General features: G+C 41.6%; 3 protein-coding genes across 3 annotated transcripts; all 3 read right to left on the bottom strand.

The window, feature by feature from the left end:
- Positions 1–970: 970 nt before the first annotated feature.
- LOC129761525 (keratin, type I cytoskeletal 9-like) lies at positions 971–1,627 on the bottom strand. The gene has a single exon (XM_055759250.1). It carries the CDS (start codon positions 1,625–1,627, stop codon positions 971–973), a length of 657 nt encoding a protein of 218 aa, XP_055615225.1.
- Positions 1,628–3,085: 1,458 nt separating this feature from the next.
- Positions 3,086–4,043, bottom strand: LOC129763457 (translation initiation factor IF-2-like). Its single transcript, XM_055762532.1, has 2 exons — positions 3,527–4,043; positions 3,086–3,484 (listed from the first exon to the last, which is right to left on the bottom strand). Exons 1-2 carry the CDS (start codon positions 4,008–4,010, stop codon positions 3,132–3,134), a joined length of 837 nt encoding a protein of 278 aa, XP_055618507.1. The 5' UTR covers positions 4,011–4,043; the 3' UTR covers positions 3,086–3,131.
- A 3,701-nt stretch (positions 4,044–7,744) lies between these two features.
- LOC129761524 (uncharacterized) lies at positions 7,745–8,173 on the bottom strand. The gene is made up of 2 exons (XM_055759249.1): positions 8,023–8,173; positions 7,745–7,953 (listed from the first exon to the last, which is right to left on the bottom strand). The coding sequence occupies exons 1-2, from the start codon at positions 8,171–8,173 to the stop codon at positions 7,745–7,747; spliced, it is 360 nt and encodes a 119-aa protein (XP_055615224.1).
- Between the last annotated feature and the right edge of the window lie 1,378 nt (positions 8,174–9,551).

Below are 9,551 nucleotides of genomic sequence, written 5' to 3'. Positions count from 1 at the left end.
GTTTATGGTGGTTTCCATTTGGTTCATTCGCTCGTATTATTGACACAGTTATAGCTGGCAGTGGTGTCAATGTGCATTCTGGGATCCACACAATGATGAGGCTCATTTCTGGCTGAATGGCTTCGTCAATAAGCAAAATATGTGTTATTGGTCAGGCAGCAATCCACACGTACTCCATGAGTCACCATTGCATCACGAAAAAATTAAAGTTTGGTGCGGTTTATGGTTCGGTGGCGTCATTGGGACGTACTTCTTCCGTGATGATCAAGACCGACAGGTTACTGTGAATGGGAATCGCTACCACTCAGTGATAACCGAATATTTTTGGCCCGAATTTGATAATATGGACCTGGACAATATGTGGTATCAACAGGACAGCGTCACAAGCCACACAGCGAATTTAACAATCGATTTATTGAAAACCAAGTTTCGTGAGCGTGTTATCTCACGCAATGGCTCAGTCAATTCGCCGCCTCGGTCGTAAAATTTGACCCCATTAGATTATTTCCTGTGGGGCTACTTCAAGTCTATGGTTTATGTCAACAAGCCAGCGACGATTGATGAACTTCGTACGAATATCGAACGTGAATTGCAACAGTAACGACCGATTTATGATTGAAAACCGTCGAAAAATGGGTTCAGCGTCTGGACTTCTGCAAGCGTGTCCGTGCAAAAGAAATCGAGTTCAATACATAATAGCAACAAATGTACTTTCACATGAATAAAGAATTTCATTGATATCCAAACCCGTTTTTGTTTAATTTCAAAAAACTTTTGTAGCGCTCTTATCGAAAAACCCGATACTACAAGAATGTATTTATTCAGTTAGTTTGATAGTTGGAATTCAGTAGGTCTAAATATGTATATATAGTGTATTTAACAAAAAACAAAATGATTAAAATATATTTTAATTGATATACCTTAACCACGTTTATTCGCCACTATTCAATTATTTGTATTAGTTACATAACTATTCTTCGGCTCCTTCTTCTGCTTCTTCTTCCGCTCCCTGTTCTGCACCGCCCTCTTGTTCCTCTTGTTCCTGTTCCCCTTGCTCTCCCTCTGCCTGATTGGCAAGTTCGTAAATTCCCAGTCCCAAATTTCCCACATTTGCTCCAGAATTCACACCGCCGATCACAACCGCTGCTTTATCCCACTTCGACATGCCCTCGCTACTTCCACCTGCAGAGGGTCCTCCTTGCTGTCCAGCATTGTTAATATTTTCACCTTGACTTGACCCTCCTTTATCAGCTCCTCCTTTATTGGTCCCTCCTTTATCAGTACCTCCTTTATTACCGCCTCCCTTACCGCCGCCAGTGCTTGGAGGTTTTCCACTACCCCCACCTGGTCGTCCACTTCCGCCACCGGGCCGTCCCCTACCCCCACCTGGTCTTCCTCTACCACCTCTACCAGCCCTTGAAAAACCACGCGTCCGCTGATCACTGTCCAGAGGTTGTAGATCGAGATCGCATTCCTCTTCCATCGCAGGAGGAAACACGGTCGGCCGAAGCGTTGGCTTTGGTGTCGTCGGTTCTTCACAGCACAGATTGCAACAGCCGGGGGCACTGCTGGTCAAACGCAGGTGCACCGTGAGCACTAGCAACGATAGTTCGAGAAACAGTCCCATGGTTACTTGTTCGAAGTGATGCCGGGATGCGAGTGAACCTGCTCGGATTCCTCATTTGTTTTTGGTTTAAATCTTTGGGCTTCGGTGAACCCAGTAAAAGCAATAACGATCAGGTGTTCCCACTCAGATGAACATAAAGTGATGATTAAATATGATTTACTTCCATTACCATTTTATTTATTTTCCAATCAATTGTATCATGGTTTTCTTTTTCGAAATTTGTTCTAAAATGACAAACCAAATTGATAGCTGTAGATAAATTCGATACCCCTGCCTGACACATGCTGTACTCTTCTGATCGTGTTTTCGGAAAGGTTACTGAAACGGAGTTTTTCCCAATACCCGTTTTCCGAAGGGATATCCTTTTTCTCATGCATGATCAGTTATAAGCTATTCTCGATCAACTGCTGCATACATTGCCTCAATATCAATGAAAATGTGATATCCTGAGTCTTTTGAATTGATAAGCTCCATTTGATCCAAAGGAGCCCGTTTGGTATTGGCACACGAAACTTCTGGCGATGAATGTCGAAATAGAATTTGGGAGTGTATTTTTAGGTGGCCCAATGTCACGGCAGTTGCAGCGGTTAAGTTTGTAGACCTTCTTGTAGATGGGGTAAGGGGGGTAAGCGTCATCCTCCATCCTCAATTCGGTAGTTTTACATTCTCTAGTGTTGTGAGTAGCAACGAAGCAACCATTGCTTTTTAAGTGATTGTTTTATCACTTCGAAATCTACCACCGTTGAAAATAGACGTTCAAACTATCAGTTGTTTCTTTTTAACTCCAGTCTGATTGTGCACCTTATCCTCCAATAGGATATGGGTTTCTTGACCGAGGAGTCGGAAACAGTGAAGAAAAGTAAGTTGAAATTAATCTATCAAGATGAAAGAAAAGCTGATGTCGTTCGCGAAGGCTTCAATTTTCAATTCAGCAGAAAGAAAATGTTCGAAAATGTGGCAAATGTTAGTATTTTCGAACACTCAAATTCCCCGGCTGTTATTTTCCTGTGGGAAGCTCAATCGAATTATTTTTGCCATACATTACAATGTGTGATCTTTTATCAAAGTAATACTGTAGAAAAATTCTCATACTTTTGTATTTTATTGGGTTTTCTCAAACGAAATGGAATACACCAACCAGGCATACTTGCTTTAAACCGACTTTATTGCTCAATAACGTTATACAAAATTAAATGAAATTGATGGTAGGTGGTTGCCAATAAACAAAGCTATCATTTGATGTCAAAACATTGCCACATGGTTGCTTTCCAAATACATGAGAAATTATCAAAGTTGTGGTTGCAAAGATTTCTCGAACGCTTGGTGCAAAATGGGTTAAAGTTGGAATTCAGCAGGTCTAGATCGCGGCGGAACTTTTTCTTTTCATCATCGGATTCCATTTTGTTTATATATCAAAAAAAGGATATGATTAAAATAAATTTTAATTAATATACCTTTACTACGTTTATTCGCCGCTATTCAATCATTATAATTAGTTACATAACTATTCTTCGGCTTCCTCTTCCGTTCCCTGTTCCGCTCCGCCCTCCTGTTCCTGATCTTGTCTCTGTTCCTCTCTCTCTTCCTCTGGCTGTTTACCTGCCTGATTGGCCAGATCGTAAATTCCCAGTCCCAAATTTCCCACATTTGATCCAGCGTTCGCACCGGAGACCACCACCGCCGCTTGGTCCCACTTTGACATGCCCCCGCTATTTTCACTTGCAGAGGGTCCTCCTTGCTGTCCAGCATTGTTGATATTTTCACCTTGATTTGCCCCTCCTTTATTACCACCTGTCTTGCCTCCGCCAGTGTTTGGTGGTTTTCCACTACCTCCACGTGGTCTTCCACTGCCCCCACCTGGTCTTCCACTACCTCCACCTGGTTTTCCACTTCCCCCACCTGGTCGTCCTTTGCCCCCACCTGGTCGTCCAACTCCTCCACCTGGTCGTCCGCTACCCCCACCTGGACGTCCTTTACCCCCACCTGGTCGTCCTTTACCTCCACCTGGTCGCCCACTACCCCCACCTGATCGTCCAACTCCTCCACCCGGCCGTCCTCTACCGCCACCTGGTCGTCCTCTACCCCCATCTGGTCGTCCAATTCCTCCACCCGGTCGTCCTCTACCGCCACCTGGTCGTCCTCTACCACCTCTACCGAAGCCTCCCCTTGAAAAACCACGCGCTCGTTGATCACTGTCCATCGGGTGTGCCGCTAGATCGAGGTCGCATTCCTCTTCTAACGCAGGAGGAAACACGGTCGGCCGAAGCGCTGTCTTTGGTGTCGTCGGTTCTTCACAGCACAGCTTGCAACAGCCAGGGGCACTGCCGGTCGAACGCAGGTGCACTGTGAGCACTAGCAACGACAGTTCAAGAAATAGTTGCATGATTACTTGTTCGAAGCGATGCCTGAATGCGAGTGAACCTGCTCGAATTGCACATTTGTTCATGGTTTAAATCCTTAGGTTAGGTGAACACAATAAAAGCGATAACGAACAGGTGTTCCCAATCAAATGGACATTAATTGCTGATTAAGCATGATTTACATCCATTACCATTTTATTTATTTTTCCGATCGATTCTCATTGGATATCCAGACCAACCGATTTTTAAGCATGGTTTTCCATTTCAAAATTTGTTCCAAAGGAGCAATCCAAACTGATAACTGTAGATAAATTCGAGAAATATTATGATAAATGTTACTGATTTACCTAGCATGTCCTAGTTCTCATACATGATCAGTTATAAGCTGTTCTCGATCAACTGCTGCATAAGGTGCCTTATAATCGACGAAAATGTGCTTTGTAGAATCTTCTAAATAGATCTCCATTTGATCCAATGAAGCTAGTCTTGTATGGCAAGCATTCAGAATAGACGACCTAATGTCACGATAGTTGCGGCGTTCCGGCTTGTAGATCTTCGCGTAGATGGAGTAGGTGACTCCCTCCATCCATCATGTGGGAGTTTCCAGGCCTTGGAAATAACCTAGTACAGTGCTAATGCAGATGACGTTCATGATGCCCACACACGAACAGCTGTTACATAGCTTTGCGTAGAACATTTCCTTCTCGACATCAGATCTTTCTTCGTGTGAGTAGTACATGTTCATGATACTGTAGTTGTAGAACTGGCCATCCATTCTGGCCATAGATATGCTGTCACTGGTCCCCTGTCATTTGATTACACGACTCTGCAACTGTGCGGACAATGAAGGGCCCAACACGTCTGTAGTGACTCGCCCGAAACTCAGAGAGTTTGGTTGGAAAGTTTCAATGCATCCATCATACAGTCCGGACCAGGCACCAAGCGTTTACCACCTGCCATTGCAAAACTTGCCCTCGTCGCTCTTCCGTTACACTAGGAGTCGCTTTTCTTGTTAAACAGCTCGAATTTGGATTCTTTCGACCAAATAATGCGCTTGCATAACTCCAACGGGATGTTGACATGATTCCTCGCAAACTGAAGTCGTTTTTGTTCATTGGTGTCGCTGATCATCGGTGGCTCTTTAGCGTAGTAGCTTTTCAGGTCCTGTTCCACCAAGCGTCTTCGAATGATGCGATTAAAAGAGTGCAGATCCATCCTTTCTTTGATCGCCCGAATGGTTGTTCGTGGGTTTTTCGTTACATCCCGGAAAATTAGCGTGTCCATTCTTGCATCAGTCTTACGTTTCGAGGCAGAGCATCCGATGCTTCCGAATGACCAACAGGACCACACCACGGCATATCTCATACTTCTCAGCAATGTTTCGTTGAGACTCCTTACGCTGGAAGTAACCCACAATCAAATTTCGGACCTTTGTTGAGAGTTGCTTTCCACCCATTTTCTGGAAGCTCAGCGTCAAAAGCACGTCATTATGCACTAACACGTCAAATAGCTACGGAAATTATGTTTGTGTCAAATGTAAACAATCACCTGTCAAAGCCGAGGGGTATATCGATGAACAAAACACGGTGAAACAAATTTACGCAAGTGAGTTTTTGTTTATGTCATACCCTAGAAGTACCCATTTAGGAACAAAAGTATTTTTTTTTGTTTTTCTAAAAACCAAATCAACGATACTGAAATGCCAAATGCCAAAATGTAGTATTGTCTGGAATACCTAAAAGTATAAAAAAATACTTTAATATTGGAACCAGGGTTCGGCAAAGTCATATTCAACTGGGCATAGTCAGCGGACTATGAAGAAATTCGCCTTCATATTCAATTAGAAATGAGTTTTGTCTTCTTCCAGCAGTTTCTCCGTCAACATGACTCAACAGTTGACAAATTTGTGAATTTTGTTGATATAAACCAGTTTTTCTGTATGTATTTTTTTTCACAATATTGAACTCGGAGACAAAGTGAACTAAAATATTCTTTAGGATTCTTCCCACACTACACGCTATTTCGCACGCTATTTACCAATATTAACGCGAGGACCTCTATAGCACACCTGATAAGTGTCTAAGTTCGTTGGGTTTGAGTTCACGGTGGATGAACAATAAACCGTCCATTAATGGAGTAACTTTTTTTCTGTATCTGAAATCAAGTTTTCGTTCCACATTATATGGACGTAAAATAAGATTGTGTACGCGGGTAACGAGATTCGTGTCAAGGGGAGTAGTAGTGTAGATTGAAGTCAGGCTGAATGAAAAGGTAGATTTGTATTCATTAGTCACGACAATTAGAATAACCGATTACTAGATAATTCATACATAGTTCTACAGTATCTTTTGATCCTTTTTTGAGTTGAACTCGAATTTTGATAGAATACAAAAATTGATGTTTTCAGGTGAAAAAAATTGGCGTGGGTTGAAATCGACAGCTTTAAAGGAACGAATGAAAACTTGTTACAATAATTTCAAAGTATTAAGAGGCTATCTATAAATTATGTAGACACTTTAACAGGGAACAGGGGGGGGGGGTAGTTGCAAATTGTATGTGATTGGATTGCTCAGATTTTGAATGATAAAAAAGGCAAACAAATTCATGTACTTCAACTGCAAGGAAAAACCGTTCACTGATGGCATATTGAACCTCGAAACTCTGGTTGCTGAGGCAGTCTTAAGTTTGCGGAACGAAAGGTTCGGATTCCGGTCTAGAAATCTCAGCCAGCACTTATGTTTTCGTATTCAAAGGATGTTTCACATTTTTTTTCTTCAAAATTCAGACGGTTCTCATAAAGTGCGATTCACATACAACATCCACGTCACGTTCACGTTCCATCCCGTCACGTTGTCTCAATTATTCTTCCAAGCAGTTCTTATGCAAACATTCACATACACCGGTAACGGCAACTTGGACTTGTCGTGGCTGGTGTATGTGAATGTTTCAATAGGATTTGGATGGAAGAATAATTGACGCAACGTAACGTGACGGAACGTGAACGTGACGTGGATGTTGTATGTGAATCGCGCTTAATCAAACAGGTGATGGATAAATTCCTGCTCCTGGTCCAGAGTACACACAAGAGTTTTGATCCCGACTTAGGTGAGCATCCACGTGAGATGTGCCGATGGTCGTCGAACGAAGGGTACTGCTAGATTTTTTATGTTGCCCGATTCAACGTTGGTTTCGGATGTTTTATCATTCCAGTTCTGTCGTTTTTTATTCCAAATATAAACACGAGGCATCTAAAAAAATGTTCCTACCAGTGAAACACAAACCATGTGTCGGTTTTACACTGACTGGAAAGTTGTCGGTTTCACCCCGAATGGAGCCGAAATTTCAAAACAAACAATATTTTCGAGCATCGATAAGCAGCAAAGTCACCTAACCTCTCACACAATACTCTGAACAATGATCTAAGATGAATTAAGCTCACAAAAGTTTCGAGTTTTCCAAAACGTTCCGACTAAAATACATTGCACTAGCGAAATTTTACACGAGCTAACTCCTGTTCGCTGACCGGTTCTGTTTTGTTGTTTGTTTTGACAGTAACAAAACTTCCGTTGCTGTAGGATGACTCGAAACGTAAGAAATGACAAGTGTGTACAGGGGAGATCGGAAAATTTAAAAAAAAAATTCTAACTAAAAAACTCAGGGGGTGTCGGTTTTACCTACAGTGTCAGTGTTACCCTGATGTACCCTACCTTTGCTTTGTTCATTCACCACCATTCAATTATTTGAATTAGTAAAATAATTATTCTTCGGCTTCCTCTTCATCTCCCTCTTCCGCTCCTTCGTCCTGTTCCTCTTCCTCTTCCTCTGGCTGATTGACTGCCTGACTGGCAATATCTAAAATTCTCAGTCCCAAATTTCCCGCATTTGCACCAGCGTTCACGCCACCGGCCACAATCTCCGCTTTATCCCACTTTGACTTGCCCCCGCTGCTTGAACTTGCAGAGGGTCCTCCTTGTTACCCAGCTTTATTGATATTTTCACTTTGACTTGCCCCTCCTTTATTACCACCTCCTTTACCTCCACCAGTGCTTGGTGGTTTTCCACTTCCTCCACTTGGTCGTCCACTGCCCCCTCCTGGTCTTTCACTACCTGCACTTGGTTTTCCACTACCTCCACCTGGACGTCCTTTACCCCCACCTGGTCGTCCTCTACCTCCTCGCAGTCGCATGATTACTTGTTCTAAGTGATGCTGGGATGTGAGTGGACCTGCTCGGATTGCACATTTGTTCTTAGTTTAAATCTTTAGGCTAGGCGAACACAATAAAAGTGATAACGAACAGGTGTTCCCACTCACATGAACATGAAGTGCTGATTAAGCATGATTTACATCCATTACCTTTTCATTTATTTTCCAATCAATTTTTATTAGATATCCAAATCAACCGATTTTGACGTGGAACTATGTGTAACCGGAATATATGGGGGTAAAATGAAAACCTAAACACAGAGCATGCAGGAAGAAATGAAAGAATTCGAATGCTTATAACTAGAACATTTCTTAACAGATCGGAAAGATGTTTTCATCAAGTGATAGAAAATATTTCTATGCATATATCATAATTAGTAAAATGTTATTTCCCCTGAGATAAGCAATCGAATAACTGAAAAATATCAAGCGGTATCTCAACGCCCTAACTGCCCCGTTTTGATTGGCTCGATATACGATTTTTCCAACACAGCCATCTAAACCAAGGTGTCTGGGGAAACTGGCATTGTAAATTCAAGTTGGGGGAATTTTTATTCCCACCGATATGTGTCTCCTAACACAGCCATCAAAACCAAGGTGCCTCACATTACATGCCGTTTGTTCAAATTCTTTACTTGCACAGAAAATATATTGAATTCGGAAATTGTTTCATTCAATCAATAATTTTATTAAAATAAACACATGTTTACTATGCCAACGGTAGTTCCACGTCAATCTTTCGGTTATAACATATATATATAACCCATCCATTTTTATTAATTTAGAATCTATTGGATATTTTTGTTTCGGATAACCAGAAGGACTGAAATCATGTATGCTTGGGCACCGTTTTTTTGTGGATCATGCTATCACATATATATCACAATATATCAATAATATTTTTCAAAAACCTAGAAAAACTGGATCCTTTAAAACTGTTTTATTTCAAGGAAATCGGTTTTGATTTTTATAAAATCATTTCGTTTCCATCCCAATAGAATTTCCTTCGAAGCTTCGTTTATATGTAGTTCATGTTTACTGGCTAAGCATGGTGAAATAAACCATCAATCAATCACATCATTCGTTTTCCACAACTCAAACAGTATAATGCAAAAATATTTCAGGTCCTACGTATCTATCTAATTTTATTTTTCTTGAGACAAGCAATTGAATAATTGTGGAATGTGAAATATTTTCTAAACGCGATAAGCCCCTCGTTTTGATTGGCCGGATTTGTACTCCTCAAATAGAAGCAACCAAAGTAACATCGGAATGCAATTCGAATACAAACGAAACATTACATTGTAAGCCCCATCCCTTTGTGATTCTTACACTTTTGCGTTTCGTAAGAGTTGGATTG

Source organism: Toxorhynchites rutilus, chromosome 1, assembly GCF_029784135.1.
Source record: "Toxorhynchites rutilus septentrionalis strain SRP chromosome 1, ASM2978413v1, whole genome shotgun sequence".
NCBI lineage: Eukaryota > Metazoa > Arthropoda > Insecta > Diptera > Culicidae > Toxorhynchites > Toxorhynchites rutilus.
The sequence above is the reverse complement of the archived record's forward strand: the minus strand, read 5'-3'. Positions and strand labels throughout refer to the sequence as shown.

Bases quoted from the DNA above. Each gene is read 5' to 3' on its own strand.
- LOC129761524 (XM_055759249.1), bottom strand. From the start codon at position 8,173: ATGCGACTGCGAGGAGGTAGAGGACGACCAGGTGGGGGTAAAGGACGT. The intron at 7,954-8,022 runs GTAAAGGAGGTG...GGTAACAAGGAG, and splicing joins ACCACCAAGCACTGGTGGAG to GACCCTCTGCAAGTTCAAGC.
- LOC129763457 (XM_055762532.1), bottom strand. From the start codon at position 4,010: ATGCAACTATTTCTTGAACTGTCGTTGCTAGTGCTCACAGTGCACCTG. The intron at 3,485-3,526 runs GTGGGGGAAGTG...GTGGAAGACCAG, and splicing joins TGGGGGCAAAGGACGACCAG to GTGGGGGCAGTGGAAGACCA.
- LOC129761525 (XM_055759250.1), bottom strand. From the start codon at position 1,627: ATGGGACTGTTTCTCGAACTATCGTTGCTAGTGCTCACGGTGCACCTG.